Below are 26,768 nucleotides of genomic sequence, written 5' to 3' on the forward strand. Positions count from 1 at the left end.
GGTGAAGATGTCATTGTATAAAGTGAATATAGCTGGGATTATGTGCTGCTTAAATTTCAGCCATAAAGCACAATGCAGACCGGTTTTGATTGAAAAGACAGTAAGGAGAAACCAAAGCATAATTCCTTGTTCATCAAGGGAAGGCACACAACTCTGCTTTGTGGATTGAAAAGAAACGGAGTGCAGAGGTGACTCTGAAAAGCCCCTTGGAGACCCAGTGCCAAGTCTGCAGAGCCGCTTCAGAGCAGCAGCATCCAGGGACTTGGCTATTTCTGGCTGCAGTCTTTGTGTCATGAAATAGTGACACGTCCCCATTCCCCTAATCCCCAGCTCTCCTTTACAATGCTACACCTTTGAGTGATGGTCAGTGTGTTTGGAAGCAGCTACCTTTGTGTCTTAGGCAGAAGATGTCTAGAAAAGACAAAAAAACAAGCACCTGGGAGCTCAGGCATCAGTAGACTCAGGGGGACTCAGTTCTGAAGATCCCCATTTGTTTTTCTCCTCTCTCCACATTCCTCTTTATCCCCTTCCCAGGTAGATAATGAAGGATGGAGAACCTGAGTAGGAGGCTTCTATCCTTGGATGATTCCTTTTTAATTTTTTTTTAATGCTTCCAAAGGGATCATCATCAAATTCATTTTATGCCTCTGGAAAAGACTAGAATTTTCAAATTGTTCTACATACCTGGGTAGGTTACCTCTTCCAACCTCAGCTTATCATTATTCTGTGCTGAGTTATGTAATGGTCTGGTTGTGGAAAGGAGTAATGCACCTTTGTTCCCACCCATGCGAAGATGGATTAGAAACCCTCATAAAACCCTCACTACACTTTCCCAAACCTCCTTAAGAATTGTCTGTTCGAGGCGAGGCCACGCTGCTGCTTACGAGTGTGGGCTTCTGTCTAATTATATGTAAATTATCTGAGCGGAATCTCAAATGTTTAGTGATAAACAGTTTTATGCTTCCCCGCAAAGTATCTAGTTTGCAAGGCAATACAATCAAAGGCAGCTTGTGTGCAGTGAATTGTAGATTGTATAACTTTGCCTCCTTTTTAAGGTACTGAAAGAAACTGGAATGTGTCTCCAGACCTTGCAGAAAAGCACATGCCAGAATCTGTGTTTTGGGAGGAAGGGGTAAAAATCAAAAAAAGAGATAATTTATCCTTTGACTTTATTTCAGTTCTGTTCTCAGAAGAAACATTTAAAAAGTTGGATTTCTTCAGAAATGCAATTAACCAACTTTTATTTAATGTTTTTTTTCTTAAACTATTCATCCTGGAGGGATCATATCTGCAGTTATTAACCAAGATAAATATGGATTATTAAGAAACAAAATATGATATTCTGCTGCAAAACATATATTGCATCTCAGGGAAGATCCAACAGGCTCTGTGTGGAGATGTGCCGCCTTTAAGATGACTTTCCTGAAAACATCCCCCATCTTTTACCCTATCTCTAGGTGAGACACATGAGCCTCCTATTCTCTGAGTTCCAGAACACATGACAATTAAGACAGCTCTTGGCTAGAATGAGGCCAAAGGACCAAGTATAGCTGGAGTCCGTGTATCTAACACCTCACTGACCATTGTCGTGCAGGATGGTGATGTCATTTCTTCTTAGCCCCAGCATCAGGGTTTCCTGAAGGCTTGAGAAGCTTAGAAGAGAAATCTTCCATCACTGTTTTGGCCTAAAACTGTGGTCTTCAGCTTCCCTATGTAAAAATGGTTTGATACTCTATTAGACTCATACAAAGAAATTCAGTCCAGTGAGGGACACATAAGAATCATTAATATAAAGCAGAATTTCATTTAAGTAAAAAAAAGTCACCATCTCTTTGAGCTTAAGAGGTCACCATGGCTATTTTACATGGAGAGATATTCTATCCCAAAAGAAAAGGACCAACCTAAAGAAGAACACAAAAAGAGAGGGAGAAAAGGATCAGAATGTAAAGATTAATATTCAGACAGGCTAATATCTCAGTAGAATACAACAACAATCCTTGTTGGTGACCAGTGCCAAAGAATTCTCTCTCTTTCTCTCTGTCTCTCTACCTCTGTCTCTCTGTCTCTCTCTCTTTCTCTCTGTCTCTCTCTCTGTCTCTCTACCTCTGTCTCTCTGTCTCTCTACCTCTGTCTCTCTACCTCTGTCTCTCTGTCTCTCTCTACCTCTGTCTCTCTGTTTCTCTGTCTCTCTCTCTACCTCTGTCTCTCTGTCTCTCCATCTCTCCATCTCTCTCTCTACCTCTGTCTCTCTACCTCTGTCTCTCTGTCTCTCTCTACCTCTGTCTCTCTGTTTCTCTGTCTCTCTCTCTACCTCTGTCTCTCTGTCTCTCCGTCTCTCCATCTCTCTCTCTACCTCTGTCTCTCTGTCTCTCTCTCTACCTATGTCTCTCTGTCTCTGTCTCTGTCTCTGTCTCTCTCTCTCTCTTTCTCTCTCTCTCTCTCTCTCTCCACACTATACTTCATGTGTGTTTGAGAAAGAGGGGGTTGAAGGGCCTTGGAGATGCTGGGCAAACACTGTCACTGAACAGTTTCTCCTTGCACATGTAAGGAGAGATTGAAGCATGAGCTAGACTTCCTAGCTCTACTTTGTTCCCCACATCCTGATGTGGATTCTACAGCATAACTTCAAGTGGGAAACGAGGACAGATGTTTGCTATACTTGTGTTCAAACAATTGCTCATGTGCAAACTCGTGCCCATTTGCATACCTACTGATTGAATTTGCAAATGCATCAGCTTTTTAAATAAATGTGTCATAATGCTTAAAGAATGCCTACACCTCTCTTGGTGTCTCTGCATGAGTAAATCTTCCCTTTATCTCATTTGAGAATATCTACAGAGGAACTCCAGTGTATATTTGATATTTGCAAACCACAAGGAAGTTCCCCAAAGAAAGCCATTTAGATGACTGACTGAACATGCAACTCATCACCATGGAGACCTCTGTTTACCAGTTTATCTTTTTACACAGCTCATGGCTTTATTGTTCGTCAACCATTCTATGACTGTCTGTCTTTGGGTTTTGACACAGTCTAACTGTGTGTCTCAGACTGGCTTAGAACCCATTGCAGTCCTCCTTCCTGAGCCTTCTAAGTGCAGAGTCCAGGCTGTGTCACTGCATCAGACCATTACTGAATTTGGGATGTCTTTGTTTCAGGTTGATTTCCATCCATCTTCTCTTAGGTTCTTTATTTCCCATCTCTTCTTGCCTAAGATTCCTATGAAAAAATCTAAAGGAACTTTAGTTTTACTTTTTTCCCAGCGCAGGAAAAATATTACCAAGAGCCAATTCATTTGTTTGAGAATTTAATGAAACCTGAAGTGGACACTAATATTTATGCCAAGTGTTAGTGCTACCAATGATCTCTGTAGCTTGGCTAATGTCTTGTTCTCAAAGTAAACTGACCTCATTGAATAGGGACCATTTGACGAGGGTTAGTTAGAAAATGAAGAAATTTAATGTTTCCTTTCTTTTTGCCTTTTGTTTTTTTATAAAAATCAAAACACTATGATCTTCCTGGGATCTAGGTCTTAAAATGTAAATAGTGAAGGAAGACTAATAAAAAAAAAAACAACTCTTATCTGATTATAAAATTTCCATATGTTTCTGGAGACAATTTTTTTAAAACAAAATATATATCTTCCTTTCTTTCTTATTTTTTTTAATGTGGATTTTTGGCCAAGAGGGACTCCATGCTGAGCGTCTAACCTCTCTGACTTACACAGAGGAAGCTGCTGTAATAGAAATAAATGCTGCATTTTCTCTGTATATAACATGTCACTTGGGCAAAGTGCTACGGTGTCTCTTTGGTAAAGCTGAAATGCGGATTTCTCAGAAATGTCTTGTTTTCAGTTAATGATATTTTCTGCCTTTCACCAGGTGGTCTCTTTGGGGGTTTGCACTTGAATTCATTTCTATGTGTGTGCACCAGGCTTTCTATTGTTTGTTCATTCAGCAAGCATTGACTAAATTCTCTGTACAATGAGGCCTGGGCCACACATGGCAGTGACCAGCATGTCACCCTCATCCTCTAGAGCAAAGAACAGGATGATAAGAACATATAGTGAGGGCAATATTAGAAATTTAAGTGGGGAGAATCCGGAGAGGGAGGGTCTACATGAAAATGAGCTGACTGGATAGTGACTGCTATTAGAGCATTTGTGGAAGCACAAATGATGATGCATCATGCCAACTCATCTGATTGTTACGTCCCTAGAACTTGTGTCCCCTAGAGGAAGCTCAGAATTTATTTTTCTCTCATATAGCATCCTATGAGGAAAGGGAACTTCGGGAAATGGTCAAACTTCCTACCCCTGTTTCAGAGTCAGCCCCCAGTGACTCACACAATGGAAAGAGGAATTGATCGTTGGCTTGTTATGATTCCCTTGTGGCATGAGCTTTGAGAACCCAGAGAGCCTGGTGAGAGCACAGCCATAACTGCCAAATATGGCCATAGTCACAGATGCTGGTGTAATTTCTGGTCTAGGAGACAACCTCATATCAGCTAACCTGAGACTGTTGAAACCAGCATATTTGGACCTTAATTCACACCAGGATGTTTCTGCACAGGGAGAAAAACTGATCCTAGAATCCCAGCCCTGATTCTGGACATCTATTCACTAAGAACAAGAGACAAACCCACCACTAAATCATTGTTTCTAAGCACAGGCATTAATAAAGGAAGTCTACTTTGTTTATGCCTTTTGTCTCATTTGGAGCTAAGCAGACATCCTGGTTGTCTTCTTTGCAGGCTGAGAGGAGTTTCTAAAGATGGAAGACAAATATATTGTTGCTTCTTTGCTTTTCAGCATTTTCTCAGGAAACAGAGACACAAGCAAAGAACATTGGCATGTAGGGGACACATTTACTCTTTCTTACCACAAATATCTAAGGAATTTCAACTTATTTCAGGGCTATGTGATTTTAGGAATTATTGGATTGTACAAAGTATCAACCCATTGTATAGGAAGGCATATCTTCTTAAGAATCAAGAAATTGCCCCCAAGCTGAGTTGCAGATAAAAATGACAAAGATGTCAGAAATCTTGGGCAATGTCTCATTAGAGACTTCATCTGCTGATTCCTCTGTCCCTTCACCTCCTGGTACTTGGTCTAGTTCCTAGTTTTCCATCACCTTTCTGTGTGGCTCCCAAATCATCTCTTCAGTTTCCATGTCCAAATCCAGAGATGCAGAGCAGAAGCAGCCCTTACTGAACCAAGATGCACTGGTGTGTACCATTGCTTGAGCGAACATCTGGGAAGAGTTGGATGGGAAACACTTTCACTTCTTTGATGACAAAGAAGAGAGCACACATGAGGGAACTGCCTGGTACCCTCAGAAAAAGCCCTTCCATGTTGAGCAGGCTTGCTATACTCCATGCTGCTGTCTGCCTCTCCCTAGGCACCAGTCACCACCCTCTATAGAGCCATATTCTCTTTCTGCTTTTATTTATTATATCTGAAAATTAGACTATTAGTACTGCTGTCTCTTGGGACCACCAATAACTTCCCAGGTTTTCCTCTGGCTTTTGTCTGCATCTGCTCATTCCCTGAGATTATAGATTATAAGAGATTATAGATGTAAGACCATTTTATATGCAGGAAAATTTGCCCTGTGGAAAACATTAAGCCATGGATTTCAATAACTGCATCTGGTCATGTGACAACCACCAGCATCAGCACATGGGATATCTTCATCTCTCAAAAGTTTCCTTGATTGTGTTTGGAGTCAGTCCCCCAGTCCACAGCACAGGAGTCACTGGAAGCATGCCTGTCCCTGTTGTCTTTGTCTTCTAAACTGTCAGAAGAATGGAATAAGAAGACAGCCATAGAGTGTGTCTTCTTTCTCTGAGTGAAGTGGATATAGACTCCTCCACATGACTGCATCTATCAATAGATCATTCTTCCTCTTTCTTGCTGAGTAGCATTCTTAATGGTGTGGATGCATCACTCGGTATACATTCAATAGTTGAAGGGCATTTGGGTTGCTTCCAGTTTTTGCTGATTTTGAAATTCTTACTTCAGGCATTCCTATTTAGCCATTTCTCTGAACATGAATTTTGTTCTCTTATGTACATTTCCAGGAGGAACCTTATGTGTTGAATTGTATGTGCATACTTAACCTTATGTACCCATTTTTCCTTACTGTGTATGTGTGATGAATGTGTATTCATAAAGAGGTGTATGTGAACTGTGGGTACACATGTGCTATGGTATGCACATGGAGACAGTCCTCACCTTCTGCCTATTTGTGAACGTGTCTTGTTCTTGGCTGGCCTGAGAATGGCTGGGGATTCTCCCTGTCTGTTCCCACATGTCTGTAGGAACATTGGATGACATAGCACATGAAACCTGGACTGAACTCAGCCAGGCCTCCATCTTTAAACAGCAGTGCTCTTCCCACTCAATTATTTACTATAAAGCTGTGTCATTGGAGGCAGTGCATATTATGGCAATGTTGGTGTTGAGATCCAAGCCAGGAACATCCTGGATTTATGGCTTAGTATCATTTATTAGCACCTACATAGCACTAACAGCTTCTGTAAAAGTTGAGAGCAATTATTCATTTTTTAAAGTTATTTTATTTATGCATGGTGTGTGTGTGTGTGTGTGTGTGTGTGTGTATGTGTGTGCACGCGCGCGCACAAGTACACCATACTGTGAGTATAGTGCCTATTGGGGCCAGAAGAGGGCACTGGATTCCTTAGAGCCAGAGTTACACACAGTTCTGAACTGCCAAACGTGTGTTAAGAACAACACTCCAGTCATCTGAAAGAACCATCTGTGTCCTTAACCTCTGAGCCATCTCTCCAGCCCATTTCTCACTGTATTATACACCCACAAAAGGTCCTTCCACCTTTGCATGCTGTGTCCTTTCTACCATGCTTCTTCTACTACCTAGCTATGTCCATTTCTGGTTACATCTCTACCACAAGGCTTCGGTTTCTGCGATAAATGCCATTTGCCATATTCCTCACCAAGTCCTCAGTCTTCAATTACCCAATGAGAAACCACATCTTTATTAGTCTAAGCCCATCTCTTTGCTAACCATAGCTCCCATATTGCTAATAATGCTCTAATCTTTTCCTTTATACCATGAATAATAACTGGCCTCAGAAAATTTACCATGTTTGATTGAATCTTTATTGATATAATTTTTGATTTATTATAAAATAAAAGATAGCTTCTTCACTTGGTTTCCTTAATGGTCATGCTGACAAAATTATAGTATAGTATCCCATTCCAGGATGTGTACATTGATAAAAATCTACTGACCTTATTCCAATTTCTCTAGGTTTATTGCAATTGCACGTGTGTGTGGTGAGGGTGAGAAGCTTCATCTTGTTCAGTTTTATCATACGTGAGGACCAGTGTCTACCATAGTGAAGAAATGCAACAGTTCATAACTTCCTCTGTTCTCTCAATATCCACCCCTAGCCACCCAAGGCTTTTTGGTCAATACTAATTTTCACTTGAACAAAATGTAGATACCTTAAAATCAGAACCATGCAATAGCAAACCTTTGGAATTTACTTCTTTTTTCCTGGAGATTCAGTCTATACTGATATATATATATATATGTATTATATATATATTATATACATATATATACACACACATATATAATATGTGCTCACACACACATACACATACACACCCACACATATATATATACACACACACATATATATATTACATATATATATATTAATAGTGTTACATGATATGGACATGATGCTGTTTCTTTAAACATTCACCTATTGAAGTATATATAAACAATTTCTAATTTTACTTGTGAATAAAAACATTACAAGCCTTTATATATACACTGTTGTGTGGAAATGTTTCCACATCCCTGGGATAGACTCTACAGTATAAAGATAGGAGGCCTTAGTTGTGTCAGAACGCCATTGCACTGAGAGTCTTCATGGCTGCCTCTGGTAATAAGTTGATTTCGTGTTTCATCCCAGGAACAGTTTGAGCAGTAGTTGCTTGCTTGTTACTTGTTTGCTTGTATTGAATCACCATGTACTAGGAACATTAGACAATCCTTAGAACACAATTTACCACTCTATAAATATTTATAGATGAATTAAATGTGTAATGAATGGGTGGATACATGAAGAAAAACATTGACATAGGGATTAAATAAAATACATGTAAATGATTTTTCATAGTCCTGAGCTTGGGATGAATTTTAGTGTCTATATACCAGAGATTTATACCATCACTGTTACTGGGTGTAATTTTCACTGGAAGAGACACAGTTTAATTCCAGTTTTTTCTTCCTACCTTTACTGGGCCTCTGCTGTTATCATGTGGTTTTCTTCAGTTCCCAGGGAAACGGTTCTGAGGTTAGGATTGCATACTATTCTTGTGGAAGTCCCAAGTTTGTTTCCCAGCTCCCAATTTGTTTAGCTCACACACGTTTTTGACTTCAGTTCCCAGGCTCCAAATTCTTTCTGCTTCACCTCATTTAGGTAGAGAGAAGCTCTTCCTGTAAAAAATATTCAAAAAAGAATGAGGTAGAAATTTGTCCTTCGTGTTATAAGTGAGGTCCCACTTAAACAAGCAAGTGTTGCGGTTCTCTGGGTCACTTTCTCTGTTGAACACAAGTATAGGAAGTGAATACCAGGAGGCTTTGGAATATGAGGGGGTGTGGCACCAGGGAGGTTAACATTCTCCCAGGTCCTTAAGGTCTTAGAGCGTGAAATAAATATTGTGGAATCCAGTGGAAGTAGCAGACTCCTTAATAGAGAGAGAAAATTAGTCATTCCCATTCGCCTGGGGAAAGTGCAGGTCCTGATAATGTCTTGATCTATGTACAAAGAGCCAGTAAAGACAAGCAGTTCTCATAATAAAAATAGAAATGAGGTTTTCCTGACAAAAATGCCAGTGGAATGATGAGCTGTCAGGCAGGATCTGGAGAGACTCGAAAGGATCTTCTTTGGTGACTATAATTAGGCTGCGTGGAGAGCTCAGCCTATGCCAGCACCTCTGTCTCTTTCTAGATTCTCCATCGCTATCCATCTACAGGGCCGGATAGCGAGAAGATCAAGGCTAACTTCTGGTGGTTCAAGCCCTTCTGCCCCACAAGCCCTGGTGAGGCTCTGACCTGGGGTGTGATGGGAGAAGAGGGCCTTTACTCTGGGGCTTGTGTTATTTACATTTTTTTTTCAAAAAGAAAGGAAATAGAATATAAATATCTCATTTTCTCTGCCCCAGAACCTATTATACAAAACTTGATTCATTACAGAAAAACAATAAAAATAATTTTAAAAACCTGTAATCACTATGCCACTAATAACATCTGGTGGTTTTTCTGAAACATTAGCTGAATCTAGGCAGAGAGATGGACTGGCATCTAGAAAGAGATAAGTTCAGAAATGAACAGCATGGATTAGTAATATAGATTCGTCTTACACAAGAGAGTGTACTACTTTTGTTGTATAACTGTGATCAAATTAAATAATCTGAGAGAACAAGTTCATGGGAATTCATTTTAGGACAAAGTTTCAGAGATCTCAGATGCTGGCTCAGTGGGTTCTGAGACCATAGTCTCATGAGAATGTCATGGAGATGGGAGCATAGAGAAAATGCTCATGGTAAAAAGTAAGTGGAGACTGAGAGGACTGTGTACATGGTCTAAAGTACACCCTTGGGCACCAATGTCCTCCAGCAAGGTTTTAGAACCTCCTCAACATGGCACTCCTCCCTGAGAGTGGAGCCTATGGAAGACATTTCATTTTCAAGTCATAGCAGAAGGATATTTCCCAGATGAGTGTATATCTGAGCAGCTGTGCACAGGTTTCCTGTGCTTTGCTGTACAAATGTCTATGCCTTTTAAATCATCTTCCCTGGCCTTTATTTCTGAAGGCAGGGAACATAATCTAATGGAAAATGTACTGAGGTAGAAATGCGTATGACTAGCTACTTAACCAAAGTCCCAACCACTCCCAGATGCACTTCCGGGCTGAGGTCCACTTGGCTATGATTTATGGAAATAAAGAGGCAATCGAGTGACCTTGTTTCTTCTTCAGACCTCAGAATTTGAGTTCTCCAGTGAGCCTCTGATAGTTTGAGATACCTGGAGGCTGGAAGAAGCAACATCAACATGAACTACAGTTTAGGTGCTCTTCATCCAATATAATTTCTTGGAAATAACAAGTCCTTAGAGAGCACCAATATTCATCAATTAGCTTTTGGTTATTCTGACAAACTTCATTCTCTGCAATGCATTATGGAATAAATAAATATGTAAGGAAGTACACCCACCCGACTTGGCATTTCAGCCTGGGAAGTTAAGAGAGTTACTAATTTATCTACTTCTCAGTTTTCAGGCCTGTAGAATGGGATAGTTGCTATTGCTTTGCTTATTGGAATGCCGAGAAGAGGAAAGGAGATAAAAAATGTGAGAAAATTGGCACAGTGCCCAGCATACTGCAAATGCTCAATGATTATTGGATTTGCTGGTTTTATGGTATTTCCTGGAACTGTGTACATTTCAATAGGACATTGATTATGCAGGAGAAAATATATTGGAATGGCTTTGCTGGTGAGAGACACATCTTGGAGAAAGGGAACATGTCTGCCTGCTGAGAGTCTGAATGATATCAGAGGAAGTAGCAGCACCCTGGGGTTGGATGGAGTATTCACTAAGAAGGTCATGAAATATTAACGTTCTCACAGTTACCCAGAAGGACACGGGTGCCAGATGTTGCCTGATGCACAGGACAGTCCCCTGGAGATGCTTGTGGCAAGTTATGAGGAGGGAAAGCAGGGGAGTCAGATAGGTAATGAGCGTGCCAGCTGCCTCTGTGGCTGGACACATCGAGAAGGGAAAACCAGCAATGAGCTCTCCTTAGGAAGATGAGGTGGACATCTTCCTCTCTTCCTGCTCTTCACAATCAAGAATAGTCAGAGTAAGCCTGGCTGTGGTGGCTGCCACCTTTAATTCCAGCACTCAGGAGGCAGAGACAAGTGGACCTTTGTGTTCCAGGCCAGCCTGGTCTATATATAGAGAGAGAGTTTGGGGACAGCCCAGCACAGAGAAACCCTGTATCAACAAACAAACAAATAAATAAATGAATAAATATAAAAGTAAAAAGAATAGACAGATCACATTACCACCACTGTGTCCGTCAGCATCAACACTGTCACTATTAAGAACACCATCCCTATCATTACCAGTACTAACACCATCATCACCATCATTATCACCGTTATCACCAGCACCACAGCCATCATCATTGCCATCACCAATACCACTGTCATCATGACTGCCATCATTGCCAGCCACTATGGCCATCACCACTATTAGCTCTGCGTCTTTCTCCATTATCAACATCAACAGTGTTACCCCCATCATCACTATTATCATTATCTCCCACCAGCACCATCTCCCTTATCAGCACCACTGCTAGAATTACCATTGTCAGCAACAATCAGTATCACCACTACCATCTTCACCAGCATCACCTCACATCACTCTCATTACCATCTTCACCAACAAGTACTGTCATCTCCATCAGCACCATCACTACCACCACCATTATCATCACCATCTTTGAAGCTTTTGCCTATTATGTATTTAAGAGATTTCCGAGTATTTTGCTTGTATTATTCCATGTTATCCAAACTCAAACCTAAAAATAAAAACATATGCATTTAGCACTTATATTTTACTCACCCAGAACTCAAAAGCCCAAATGGTTTGTGAGAAAGTCACCCAGCAAGGACTTGACAGTGCCAAGGAAGTCAGTTTCTCAGTCCTTGTAGCATCCTCCTCTCAAGAATCAACACAAGAACACAGTCTTACTTTTCGGAGAAGGGTTGTATTTGAAGCAGTCTTCCTATGAAGTCCTCACTGGCCGTAAGCTCTTGATCCTCCCATCTCTGACTTCCAAGGGCTTCCAAGAATACGCACATATGTCACTGAGCCTGGCAGCATGTCCTTTACATTACCACTGTGCTTTCCCTGTGAGAGGGTAAGCCTGTAATCTCTGCCCCACAATATCACACAGCACACTCATGGTTCTCTGTCCCATGCATACCTTTACACTGGCAGACTCCCTCACAGAAACCAATGTCCCACAAAACACTATTCAGAATATAGATGCAGGATCAGAACTGGAGTTGAATTCTATAATCTCCAATAGGAAAATTTTCTGGTATATCGAGAAAAGGTAAGTCTCTCTTGATGAACACTAATATTTGAAAATAAGAGTGTATCAAAGTAATACTGTTTTCAGTTAGCCCCAGAATACAGTTCACTCTTTTAGTGTGTTACATGATATTGAAAAAAAATGCTGACTCTTGTGCTAAAAGTAGTTCTTTTAATTAGATGATCTTAAAACATCTAGTTTAGGTAGAACCTATGATCTGTCTCCTCATCTTACATCCCTGGTGTCTCCAGGTGTATTTGCAACATTTGGCACAGCAAATGCATTCAAGGTGTGGCTGATAAGGAAATGTATAAATTAAACAATCGGCAAATGAAACAGATTGGAACCCCAAAGGTACAGGAAAGAATGCCATTTACAAGTTTTCCCATTCATTCAACCATGGTTTTACCATAATCTATTAGATAATGGCTGCGCTAATGAGATGAAAGAGCAAGGGAGGGTGGATAGAATGGGGGTGGGAGGCAGACAGGAACTTCCACAAGACATGCCTGCATATGTGTGTAGAATGGAGTATAGAAAGACAGAAAATAGACAAGTAACTCACTGCTGTTAATACTGGATATGCCATTTATAAACAGGATGTTTCCTTCTAAGCCATGAGTATGGTGTCCTTGTGAATAAAATGGTATTATTATCTATGTGTGCCTAGTACTGCCTCTGTGAAGTCAACTGGACACATAGATAAGATGCTATCAGATTCATTTCTATCTCAACGTGGCAAGAAAAGACGACACACATTTTACTGTGGTTACTAGTTAGACCCTGATCATTCTGTGGTTTGTTCACTCAGACTTCAAAGAATGCTCAGAAGGGAGACACATGTCAGGAGACAGACACATCATTATGCACTGGGCATAGCAATCTTCATGGGGTTAGAGGTTACTGGAAGCTTAAGTGTGGGGTCATTTAGAAGTGCAGGTTATGTTATCAAAGGCGAGAGACACAGCACCAGAGCACAGCAGCTATTAACATGCTCTAACAGTGAGAGTTGTCACTGGTGTTTGTGGAGCATAGGGTTGACAGGCCTGGTTTTATAAAGTTAAAAGTCCTCTATGGGATCCATAGATAGCATGAATTGGGAGGTGCTCAAGCTGAGAGCAAAGGAACTTATTTGGGAACAACAGATTCCTACTGTAGACTAAAAAGACTAAGTGACTCACTGGCTCAATGAGGATGGAAGAAATTCAAGAGGGAATTTATAGTTGTAAGTTTGGAGAGATGGAGTGATAGAGTTTGTGAGTTGGGTTCATGGTTCAGAGCATCAGGGGGAGATGGGATGAGCTCACACTGCAGCCTCAAGGGCAGACAATTTCAGGAACAAACTGGGTGGCTTAAAGTAGCAGAAAAGATTGTGTGCTGGTACTGAGGTATGCTAGAGGCTCTGTGATGTTCATGAGCATTCATGAGATGTACCCTGCACTGCAGGGTCAGGGCTGTGGTGAAGACTGACCCAGTCAGCTGCTTCAGTGCATTTCAGCATTGCTTACAATGCTTCATAGGTATGAGTCAGCCTCTCTCTATCTCTGTCTCTGTCTCTGTCTCTGTCTCTGACTTTGTCTCTCTGTCTCTGTCTCTCTGTCTCTGTCTCTCTCTCTTTCTGTGTGTGTGTATGTGTGTGTGTGTTTGTGGTGTGTACTCATGGTATACTCATGAAGGATAAGAATGACTAGGATACAAGAGATCTTGGACTGTGGAAATGGCTTAGTCAGTAGAGTGCTTGCCTAACATGAATGAAGACCTGTGTTGAATCCCCAGAATCTCTATTGAAAAATGGCAGGTATGCTAGCTTGTAATTCCTAGGCCAGGTGGATCAGCAAGCTTCAGGACAGTAAGAGGCCCCGTTTCAGAAAACAAACTAGACAGTATCCTGAAGAACAGCAGCTGAAGCTGACCTCTGGTTTCCACAGGTGCACACATTTCACCCCAACATATAAGACACGCACGCACGCGTGCACACACACACACACACACACACACACACACACACACACACGCACACACACATGCGCACGCATGCACACACACGCATACACACATACACACACACATACACGCGCGTGCGTACACACACACATACACACACATACACACGCGCGTGCACACGCGCACATACACACACACGCGCGCACAGACACACACACACATGCACACACACACATACACACACATACACACACACATGCACACACACACGAGGTAGGAAACATAATAGAACACAGAATGCTACCAAGTGCTGTCTGTGTTGCACATGGATCTTCCTTGGCTGTAACCTAGCCAAGGAAGTGGGACGTTCTTCTCTGGTACACGTCTATGTTGAGGGGCTTGGTTAGTTACATCTAGAGTTAGGAAGGGGGAATGATGTTTTCTGTATACAGTGAGCAAGATAGATAATCTTCTGGGAACAAGAATATCAATTCAGAAGAACGATTTTGGAGCACCTTAGGTAGAAGGTGATTCCCTCAATGACAATGGGGACCATTAGTTCCAAGCTTTTGAGGATTCAGAAATACAAAACAGACCATTGAAGATAAGGATTTTTGAGCTTGCTTTCAAAGGAAAAGAGGAAAGTTAGGGAAATGTTGGTGTCTGCAGATAATCTAATCAAGTCAATGGTGCTAGAGTAGTCAGTGTCTCCATCGAGGGTGAAATGTGTCCAGACCCCATCATTTCTAAATGGCCAATAAGCTGTCTATTTCAACCTTCCAGTGATATTTTCCATGACAGTCATACAAACAGATATATGCATAACATGGTGAAGGGCTTAGCCTCATGTATGAGTCTTTGTAGTTAAGGCCAGAGGCAGCACATATATTCTCAACTAACAGGCCCGACAGGATTATAAAAATGTGTGGGTCCTGTCACTGAATTTGTGGGTCAAGATATGGAAGTCCAGAGAGCCCAGATTTGATGAGATGAGGTCCTAAGAATTAAGGCACTTTGCTCCTTAATTTCCTCAATTATCTGCATCCTAACCTTCTAGGTTTTCTAGAATAACCTAGTTTTGCTTGTCCTTATATCCTGTGCTCACCATTGACAGCCACCAGTCTTTGAAGGTGTACCATAACACTGAGATCTGAGGGTCCCTGTTGTGCCTCTTACCTTTGTACCAGGACAAGACCTTGGAAAAGCTAAGGTCAAACTCGATTAATTCAGATATGCAGAGGGTAGAGGTGAAGCCACATCCAGTCAGAGATGCTCATGGGAGACTCAGGTTTCAGAAAGATAAATACTTCTGACCATTTACAGGGTCAAAGAACCCTGCAGCCAGGCCTATAGCGGTGGGGTGGGGGAGGGGAGAATCCTCTGCAGGATTTGTTTGCCTTTAGATTTGCTGAAGTTCCATCCAGAAAGTGGAAACACAGAGTGGGTGGATGTGGAGGCTTCCCAAAGTAGACCTCCCCACCCACACATTCATTAGAAGAAATCACCACTTAGCTGGTTTTTTGTCTCTACCGCCTACCCTCCTGGGTCCCAGCTCTTAACATTCTGTCCTGTGTGCTGGGAGCTGACTCCCACCCTTTCAACTGCCAAACATTGAACTCTCTCTCCTAGACTCTCCTCTCGGAACCTATTGTTTCAGCGAAGCTCCTGTGAGGATGAAAGTCGTTCACCTGCTCTGGATCCTTTTTTCATTTAGAGGTATGCTGTGGATCTCTCCAGCCCATTAAACTTCGGCTAATGTAATAGAATCCTCTTTGTAGCTTGTCACTTTGGCCAGAGGTGGTGGATAAGAGAGTTCTGGCAGAGGTAGGGTCTTTTCCTTTGAAAAAGTGTAGGGAGCTATGGATGTCCTGGTACTTCCACCCCTTGTCAGTAGAGAAGGAGTAGAAAACTGGGATAATGTCAGTCTATAAAAATAGATGCTAGGGATGTGAGATTGATTTCTAAGAGAGGAAGGCTTGTAGATAAGCTGGAAAGGGTAATGCTGTGGGAAACTGCCTGCTCAAGCCTGGTGCTCAAAGCAACAAGGACTGAAATGCTGCTGGTGGTGGTGATGATGATGATGAAACTGCCTGCTCAAGCCTGGTGCTCAAAGCAACAAGGACTGAAATGCTGCTGCTGGTGGTGATGATGATGATGAAGGTGGTCACAGTGATGATAGTAATGAGTCACAATTTTGGAAGCAACACCTTTGCTGCTACTGGGACAGCTGACAAATTGGGGGATAATCCTTCATTCTTTTCTACAAACCTGAATGGAAACCCCACTCTTCACCCTATTTGCAAATAAGCATATATTTAATGCAATTTAATAATGAATTTGGTAAAATTAAAATACAGACATATGTATAATGTCCTGAGATTGAAACATATGTCCTAGCAACAATCAACAAACAGCAGAAAATATTATTATAAATTATCTTATTGTCAATCATGTATTTTCACATGTTGTGGACAGCCATCAAGAGCTATCTTCCATAGTTTCATGGAAGTAAAAACAAACTAAAACATTAGTTGCCATCTGGCCAGAAGTGATCATCTAAAATATGTGACCCAGTTCCTGTCCAAGACACAGAGAGGAACTGACCTCAGATATTATGTGGGAACTGGATAGGATATAGCAGATGAGGGCTGGTGTGTATATTTGGTTTACTAGCAAGGTTAAGTCAAGTACATAACAGACAGGGCAGGGCTGACTACAGTGCTGTGTGCCTATAGTCCTTGTACTCAGGAGACTGAAGAGTGGAGACCGTGAGTTTGAGACCGCCCTGAATTACATTGAGTTCAAGGCCACCATGATTCTGCCTTAAAAAACAAAACAAAACAAATCAGCATTGATGTGATGCTACATGCCTGCAAAGCCAGCAGTGGAGAGACTGAGGCAGGAAAATAATGAGTTTGAAACTAGCTTGGGCCATATGTATCCTGTCTTCCTTCACAAAACTACAAAACCTCAAACAAACAAACAAACAAGCAAACAATAAAACAGAAGACCAGGGCCCAAAGGCTATATCTATATTCTTTTCTATAATGCCATGTTATTTAAAAAAACCTTTCATAAACAAAATTTAAAATTCAGCATTCTGTAAATGTATTGAATTTACTGATCTTGTATGTGATTTATTTATTTTATTTTGCAAAAAGTATAAATGTTTCACTAACTCATTGAAGATGGATAATAAAATAATTCATATTAATATTTTTTGCTGTTTGTTGATTGTTGCTAGGACATATGTTCCAGTCACAGGATATTATACATATGTCTGTATTTTAATTTTTACTAAATTCATTATTAAAAATATTACTATCCTCCACTAGAGAACAAAACTATACTTTCAGGAGCTGAGAAATCACTAGACTATTTTGTTTTGAGTTTTGAGACAGGGTCTCACATAGTCTGTGCTGGCCTTGAGTTCATTTTGTAGCAGAGGATGACATTGAACTTCTGATCTTCCTGCCTCCACCTCCCAAGTGCAGGGATTACAGGCATTCATCAGCATGATTGATTTATGCAGTGCTATGAATCCAGCCCAAAGTTTTGTGCACACTAGGCAAGCTCTCTGCAAAAGTACTTTATCCCCACCTCTTAGTAGATATTTGCTAGTGGATAATGAAGTATGAGCATTGAGCCCCATGAGGTGGAGCTGGAAAGGCATACTTTCCTATGCAGTGTACTGCATACCCTATCATGAACCACCAAAGTGTTTCTGTATACTGCATCTCAGTTATTCTGTAAGCTGGCCTTGAAGGAGCAGAGCTGTGTCATTGAGGAGAGTGAATAAACCTGGTGATCCATCATAATCAATTCCCTTGACCTTTCTGACACCTCTGCTATGAGAAAGTCAAGCTGTTCTATGGGTCAGAATACTCAGAACTGCAAAGGGCATGGGTGGCTGCTGCAGCGAGCCAGCAAGAAGAGGAGGACACTTACGCAGGCCCAGTGAACGCTGCTCTAATTGTTTCCAAGCATCCCCATGATACTTACCAAGAATTCCTGATCCCAAGAGTGTGGGTGCCTGGGCTGAGAAGCACTTTACATTCATTATCTCAGTGGTTCCCAAATGCTGACCCACAAGCTCATCAGACTCCTCAAATGGCATTTGCAACAGACTGCAGCTAAATGAGAAAATCAAGGGCAATTTAGTGAAAAATTTAATAGACCTAAATTTAATCAATTTGAAAGGCAGTCCTTTATTTTGAGATTATGTCCTTCTTGCTTTTGTGCTTTTGGGTGTAAAATGCCCTTTCCTTTTCAACGTGACGAAGCTAGCAGATGGTGTGTGTGTGTGTGTGTGTGTGTGTGTGTGTGTGTGTGTGTGTGTGTGTATGTGCGTGTTGAACAAACCTAACTCGGCCACAAATGTAAAAGTTGTTAATTTCATGCAGTGCCTGTTTTAAGTTTGTATTGTAATAGCCTCTGCATTGGAGATGGGGGCAGGAAATGGTGACCTTGCTCAGAGGGAGCCCTCATTACTGACTCCATTTTACAGATGAGGAAGCTGGTATGACATTTAGAGAGGCTAACTCTCTTGCCCAGGTTGACATCTCTCCTCACAAGCACCAGACTTGGATTTCAACCCAGTTGACATTTCTGGAGACTTAGCAAAGCTTCATTGAGGCCTAATACCACTGTCACAGTAAGTGCCCCTTTCAGCCCCTGGCCATTTTCAGTGCCACGGGACTCTGGCATATCTTGAGGGCATAGGCTAGGGTCAGCAATAGCTTTAGAGACTCTATGTGCTTCCTGGAGGCTGCCTAAAGGCAGCCATGTTCCTTGCCTTGCCTTGAAAGAAGAGCCAAGGGCACCTGGAAGACCGTTATGTTCCTCTTCTCAGTACACGGTTTGTTGTTTATGGTCTCTAAAACATGTGATCAGTATAGATAGGTGTCTGGACGTTAACACCCACATAGTACTGCATGCCATACAGCAAGCTTTCACAGTGACATGGGCTGTCTCAGCAGCCAGAAGCCAAGTTCATGTAGATGAGCCCCAGCAATAGCAGCCCATGAGACAACTACACACAGAAAAAGTGACACCTTTTTATAAAGAAAGAACGTATACCCCCTTTATACACCTGAACTTCCTTGTCATTGATCAGGGAAGAGAGAGAACCTTGCAGGAAGAAAGAGTGTAAATTAATCTATACCTTTTCCCATTTTACCTATTTCCAACCTAATCTATCCAATCTGGGAGGAGGTCAACTGAGATCCAGTGATACCCAGGCTTGCAATGTAGCCACACCCCTAATTTGCTATTGAAACATATGCAAGGTGCCAAATCTCCAGTCTGTTTCTCAGCCTTGGATCTGAGATTTAACAACTTCCACATATGAGCAAAGAATTTAAACTTGTCTTGTCCCTGGGAAGTTGTGCCCAAAGCAAGTGTGGGATTTTTACATCCTGAAACCTTTCACCCACATCTTATATTTTTACTCTTTATATTTTGGGGGGTGCTGAGGACTGAACAAATATGAGATCTTGTAAATATGAAATGTGTTTTCTTATGGTAGATGCTAGATATCCAAGATATTGCAATTCAACAATAGCAGGTTTTTATGGATTATCTGGGAACACTTCCCACCATTTGTAAAGAATTCCCTAGAATCAAATACCTCGTGAATATTTTTAAGACTTATTTTTATTTATGCATGTGTGTAAGTTTCTGTCTGTACATAAGCCATCTGTGCGTGTGCCTTTGGTAGTCAGATGGGGGCATTAGATCCCTTGGGGCTGGCGTTTCAGGCAGTTATAAGCTACTTCACGTAGGTGCTGGAACCCAAACTTAGCAATCTCTCTAGCCTCATAACCTGGAGCCTTCATGATCACAACCATGGTAGACATGAGGTAGCAATAGTCATAATGTATTTTTATTTTATTTTGAAAGTAATTACACATACATGTATTGTGAAAAGCCAGACAACAAAAGTGTGTATAGAGTAAAAAATCAAATCCCCACATCACTTTAAGGATAAACACATTTTTGAGTCATAGGCCTTCAGGTCCTTTTCTATGCATTGGACTTGCATGTGTGTTTACATTCACACATATTTCCCTTGCTATTTATAAATTATGTGTGTACAAAATAGGCAACATGATTGTGGAGTTCTGTTGTTGTTTTAAATTTTCACTATTTGTGTCTGCGTGTGTGTTTGTGTGTGTATGTGTGTGTATGCAGATGTGTGTATACCATGACAAGCATGTGACAGTCAAGGGACAGCTTTGGAGAATCATTTCTCTCCTTCCAGCCCTTTGAGAGAAGCCTCCTTTATTTTTGCTGCTGGGCCCCATATCCCAGGTTACCTGGTCCATGAGCTTCCTAGCTCTTCTCGTAAGGATTTTGTGTGTTCACTCCCTGTCTCTTCAAGGGAGTTTTGGGGTCCTGGGACTTGGACTCAGGGTATCAGGTTTGCATGGCAAGCTCTTCTAAACCACCTCCCTGGCCCTAGTTGTGGACCTCCATTGCTGTTTGATTTGATTTCACACGGAAATATTATTCTGTATATTCTGAAGCTTCTTAGAGTACTTCTTAGTAATTTCTCCAAGGGAAAGCATGCGGATGCTTCTGGTGCCTCCTCACAGGTGCGTGTATGGTAGATACATTTAAATAGCCTTCCTCTATTGCTTTCTGTCATTTGCCTATAAAGTGACATGAGAGTGAGCATCCCAACACAGGTGTATCTGTGTTCAACGCACCTATTTCAGCAGTACAGATTTAGGGAACCGTAATAATTCACTGAAAAGACAGAAACATTTTACATTTCTATAATCAGTACCAAAATGTTATCTCCCAAACTCAACCAGTTTTGGCTTCCTGACAGCTACATGAGAAGGATTGTCTTTCCACAGCTACTTCAATTTTATTATTATTGGTAGGCACTTTACAATGACTGTAGTTTTTCAATTGAATTAATTTTTAGGTTTGCTTCTGTTTCTTTTCTTTTCTTTCTTTCTTTTTTTTCCTTTTTCTTTTTAAACAGAAATAGCAGAGATTGCCTGAGCTTTTTCAGTATGGTGGAAGATGATCATGAGTTCTGTCCCCCTGGCCTCAGCCTTCTCAGAAGATCATTTGTGTGCTCATCCCTCTAGTTCCTGCAACTGAGAAGTTGAGGCAGGAGGATTGATGTGAGTGTAACTCGAGCCTAAATAAAAGAGCAAAACCTGATATCACAAAATTTAAAAATGTAAAAACTAAAAATTAAACATAAGAGGCAAGACATTGTAGTGTGTGCCCATGGGATCTGGGTACAACACAGACTTCTGTTCCTGTTTTGCAAGCATGGCTTATTTTTAGGCATATGCTTACAGCCCACACCCAGGAAGAGTTTAAGGGTTTTTTGTACAGGCAGAATTTGATCTCTAGGCTGGACTCTGTCATTAAATGAAAAGCAATTGTATCAAAAAGTTGGAATGGGTTCCTACACGGGAGAAGCAGCCCATTGCTCAGAATGAGCTCATCTGAGTGAGTCTGTGGTAGCATCCTTGGTGACTCAGGGTTATGGGGTGATGCTTCCACCTAGAGAACTGTGTGTGAAAATGGATCTTTGGCAGAGTGGCTTAGAGGAAGGAAGCATCAAGGACTGAGACCTTGTGGCAACTTAAAATACACAGAAGCAAAAGGCAAGCCATGGCTTAGAAACCACATCTTTTGAGTGAATTAAACAGCAAGAGGTCCTGCAATCTAAGTTCCTGTTGCATCCATCCATCCATCCACCCATCCATCCACCCACCCACACATTCATTCATTCATCCTGCAAAGTATTTTCTGAGTGTGTTTTATGTTTCCAGGCAGTTCATTAGACCCTGCAAGTCTAGTAATCAAGGATGGAGGGAGAAATCTCCCCAGTTTTGCAACATTAGAAGCAGCAACTTCCCACTGCTGTTTGGTGGATGGACCCCAGAGAGCTCCAAAATCCATCTATTAGACAACCCTGCAGCTTGGAATCAGATTGCAAAGGGCAGGAAACAGGGGCTTTCTAGAAGCTGACACTGCATTTTATAAAGCTGGCATACTTGCTAGTGTTGACTGCAGCCTCCCCAGACCTGCCTTCTAGCATCCCCCTCATCTCACTTGCCTCATGCTTGTTTCCCACAGCACCCACTCTCCTTTCTGTTATGGTACATGGTTTACTTGCTTCTTACCTTCATTGCTTATTTCTGCCCCTAGCCCCCAAAGCACACACTTGAATATAAGCTCTATGATGTCAAGGATCTTTGTTTGTCGTCCCTGGGCCAATCCAGCTTCAGGGAGTGGGGCAGCAGCCCCTGGAGTGAGGTTAATACTGACTAAAAAGTGTTGCAAGGCAGTCAATCAAACTGATGCTCAGCATAGAGAGAAAGAATAATCAAGTTCTTTAAAGGGGCTTCCTTTATTCTCACTTGACTTAAGATTGAGACTATGTAGTCACCTTTATTTAAATTTGAACATGGGATTCAAATTTGGGGAAGCTTTATGCTGATATGGTCACTGAGCTAACACAATGGCTGGAATTACTTATGAATTACATCCAAATGTTGGTCTTACCATAGTCTTTTTCACTGTGACACATGGCAACTCTCATGCAAAGAATCCTTTAATGGGATATTTACTGGGTTGACAGTTTAAGGAAACTATAGGAAAAGAAAGGAGTTGGAAAGGACTTCTTTCATTCTCTTAACTCATTGACAAATTTAGAGGAGAAAGAAAAAATCTTGCAGATACAATTGTTCCAGTTAAATATGAACTTGGGCAGGTGCTCTCAAATAAAGTACTATGTGAAGATGTTATTGTTGTTTCATAGTGTTGATTTTTTTTCTTAAGCCTTCTGGCCTCCTACAGGGCATCTGTAGGCATTCAATTAAGGGTCCTTGTAGTCAAAAGCCAGCAGGGCAGCCCCTGAATGCACAGACAACACATGCACTCACATCAACTATAGTGCCTGGGAGTCTCAGAGAAATAAATAATCACATTGTCTTCTCTCTCTTCTCCCATTAGCTGACATAGAAACAATCATCCAGGAGCAAGTGAAGTGGAATTTCCTTTTTTTATGTCACTGAGATGGAGTTTAAATTCGGCACCCCTCGATGCCACCTTGAAGCCTCACCAAATTTTGTCATCGCTATATCAAAAATAGTCACAGAAAAAAAATATGCCTTTTGATTTGGGGTCCTTTGGTTCTCAACACTGCAGTTACCCATAGGAGAAAAAAAAGCTATTCCTCTGTCCAAATGTCTTCTCATAGACATAGCGTCCAGGAAAAGAGGACTTAAGCCATTGTGTTTGCTCAAACTGTGTCCAGAGTGAGGAATCTGCTTCCAAATAATTTTTACTTGGTTTAGAAGGGCTGGGAGCTCATTGCTTCATTAACCCATTCCCATTATGGCTGGCTTTAAGCCGGAAGTGTAAGACTGAGTCATTACTTCAGAATGGGTTTGTAGGACCTCAGTCCCCGCTGGGAGCTTTCGTGGTAGAAGGAAAGAGGCTTCTTGCAGGTGAGAACTGTTCGCAGCTCCTTGCAGGATGTATTTGTTTTTCATTAAACCATTCAGATAAGATCTTATTAAAGTGCCAGGTTTTACTTATCTCATTTCTTATGAAAATGAGCTGGAGAGAAATTTCTACCCCTTTTCTTGGAAGACTGTAGTTTTTCCAGTGTCTGATTGAGAAAAAAAAAAAAGTCTCTGCAGTTCAAAAAAAATATTTGAAGCAAAAGAAAGAGGCAAGAGAGACTGGAAAGCCAAGCTCTCTGTCTGGTCTTTCGTTCTTTACCACTGGTTTACAGAATTATGAAATAAAATTCAGTACAAAGATGGAAGGTAAGGAAAGAGGTTTGCGCGTGTCAGAGCTTGTGTGACAAATGCCACTGATTTCTGAGACAACATGCAACAGCCTTTTTTTCTTTTCAGAATAATCTCTGCCAACCCTCTTACCCCCAACAAGTCCCAGAAGCACTTAGCCCTTGCTCTCCCAGCCCTGGAAAGGATTTACAAAGGGTTAAACAGGCTGCTGAGTGGTCATTGAGTTGATAGGACACAGAATCCCCAACAAAGTAGTTTGAGGAGTGGGTTTGCAAGGTGGAAGGTGGAAGTGAAAAGTCAGTTAGGTTGAGACCCACTGGAGACATTATCGGGTTTTTTTGTTTGTTTGTTTGTTTGTTTTTTGATACCATTTCAGAACAACGCCTAACCATGGGATCATTCCTCTCCTTTCCATCAGAAAGCATTTGATTAGTCTGCCAAGTGGATTGTATCTTGCAAGCTGAGGGATCAGGCTAGAAGATTTAATTGTGCTGGGAGTGTGGGGAACACCCATGGGGATGGCCTTTGGAGTGCCCAATCAGAGGGTCCTGCCTCAGTGTCCCCTCCTGAAAGAATCGTTTCCCCCAGCCCCCAGGGGCAGCTCTGACCTGCATGGTTGGCACCAACCCTCACCTGGGATTATTTGAGAGAGCCAAACAACCCAGATTCTAGTGAAGCCTTGCTCTGAGAATAAAAAAGAAACCCAATCACTAGCTCAAAATAAATCTGTATAAAATATGGCAACTACTCCTGATCATGATTTTACTATTGCCAGCATTTTCCCCCCTTGTGGGAATCAGGGACGAGTTAGAGTCTTCATATTTTCTCTTAATTCACAGATCACATCCCTTTTTATTGCATAAAGACTAACGAAATCTACTAATGAATAATTATTACTTCATAAGATAAAGGGGAGGGGGAAGATCCGCCTGCAAGAGTGGAATGTTAATTTGACCAACGAGGCCAGACAAGAGGGGAAAATATAAAATAAACCCATTTCAATTTGTTCTTTTCCTCACCCACAATAATCCAGTCAGGGACTTTTGCCCACCCCTTGCATTTGTAATTTGACAATACCAACGGGTTCTAGCTTGGAAGGAGGCCCCTCGAATTCACCTGGAGTTGGCATTTTAGTGTAACAGCTGCGGTGTAACATTTTAGAGTAACTGCTCCGGTTTAGCCTCGCGGCTTGGGGCTGCCCAGGAGAGGCTCGTTCCAGGGTAAAGCAGCGTCCCGAACACGGCGGGGGACCCAGGGACCTCTTTATTGCCCATTCCCCCGCAGCACCCCAAACCCTGGCATGTCCACCACCCCCAAGCTTCTTACAAAAGGGGAATCCCTTTTCATGTGTTTATTTGCCAACGAGTCAGGCAAACAAACCGCCGAATGAAAATCTCCTGGACTCCTCAGGGTCCCAGCTGAGCAGTCTTGTGGATGGTCTAGCTCCTTTGATTGCTGGAGATGTGGGACGCTCACACGCTCGCTCTCCCTCTCCCTCCCCTCGAAGGATTTTAGCAGACAAAATTTAAATTTTGGCGAGTCCCTTTTTAAAAAAGAAAGAAACGCACAACCCTGCTTCTGGACCTTCTTGGCAAATGAGAAGATTCCCAGCATCAGCACCAAGCGAGTGAGCGACAGTGAAGCTGTAAGTCAAAATCTCTCAATCTCTCTCTCTCTCTCTCTCTCTCTCTCTCTCTCTCTCTCTCTCTCTCTCTCTCTCTCTCTCTCTCTCTCTCTCTCTCTCTCCTCCCCCTCTTCCTTTCTCCTCTCCCCTTCCTCTCTCTCTCCTTACCCCCTTTCTTTCTCCTCCTCCCCCTCCCTACTCTATCTCTCCCTCTTTCCTCTCTAGCATCTCTATCAGAGCATCTTAACCCTCTGTCTTTCATAGAAGGCGACTTTGACGATTCTTGTCACCTTTAGGGGGTGGAGGGTGGGGTGAGGGGCACCTTCCACTTTAAGAGCGCTCCAATAACAGGCCCAATAAGCCGAGGGAACCAAGACTTCTTCCCTGCCTCTCCAAGAGTCTTTAGTTGAAGGCTGATGAACGCTGGGTACTAGCAAACCCGAGGGCGAGGAGAGCCAGGGAGGAGGGACTCTCTTGGGGTGCGGTGGGGGGAGGGAGAAAGAGAGAGACGAAAGAGGAAGAGAGAGAGCAAGAGGGACATCCACTGCTGTGTGAGTTAGATAATCAGCAAAAATTTAAAAAGAAAAAAAAAAAAAAGCTGTAGCGACCAGGCAAGAGGGTTAAAAAAAAAAAAAAAAAAAAGCAACGCGATTGTAGATTGTATGTGAGCGTCTCCGCTCTCGCTCTGCGGGCACCCAAGAATCGCGATGCAGCATCCTCTGACGGGGGCCACCTGCGTGGCACTCCCCAACGTGGGCATGTGTCCCCAGCTCTCGTGTGCCTTGACTTTTATGTACTTACAGCAGGTAAGACACGCGGCTCTTTCTCGGTGGTGGCAGCTTCTTCTCAGCCTACCCAGACTGGGTACCGCTTCAGTGGACTGAGCGTTAGGGGGGTCTGGGTTGGGGGGCTCCAGAATTGGGATGAGATGGGGTTGGGTAGGATCCTCTGGTTTTCCATCAAGCCAAGATACTATTATAATTCACCTGTCTGAATACTTTGTGAACGCTGATTTCCAACCTAAGGGACCGGGAATTTGAAAATGAAAAACTGTTTTCTTCTTGTGAGCATCTTTTCTCATCTCAGAAGTCCCAGAGGGGAAGGGAAGGGAGATCCCTATGATGCTGAGAGAGTTTGAGGGCTCTGCGAAGACATGCAGATGCTTAGACTTTTAATTCAGCTGTTTTAATGATTGAAACAAAGTGTGTGTGTGTGTGTGAGAGAGAGAGAGAGAGAGAGAGAGAGA

General features: G+C 42.0%; 1 protein-coding gene across 14 annotated transcripts in view; it reads left to right on the top strand.

Annotated features, from left to right (window-relative positions):
- Positions 1–26,768, top strand: part of Rbfox1 (RNA binding fox-1 homolog 1) — a 1,556,838-nt gene that overhangs the window by 1,155,385 nt on the left and 374,685 nt on the right. For 3 of the 14 annotated variants that reach the window (XM_031361932.1, XM_031361905.1, XM_031361882.1), the window contains exon 1: positions 25,691–26,328. The exons of 8 other annotated variants lie outside the window; for them this stretch is intronic. In XM_031361932.1, coding sequence (XP_031217792.1) covers positions 26,230–26,328 — 99 coding nt within the window. In that variant the 5' untranslated portion in view covers positions 25,691–26,229. Of the gene's footprint in view, positions 1–24,956; positions 25,544–25,690; positions 26,329–26,768 lie in introns of those variants that run through there. 3 more of the 14 variants (XM_031361922.1, XM_031361817.1, XM_031361828.1) reach the window with 3 other exon arrangements.

This window comes from Mastomys coucha, unplaced genomic scaffold, assembly GCF_008632895.1.
Source record: "Mastomys coucha isolate ucsf_1 unplaced genomic scaffold, UCSF_Mcou_1 pScaffold12, whole genome shotgun sequence".
NCBI classification, from domain to species: domain Eukaryota; kingdom Metazoa; phylum Chordata; class Mammalia; order Rodentia; family Muridae; genus Mastomys; species Mastomys coucha.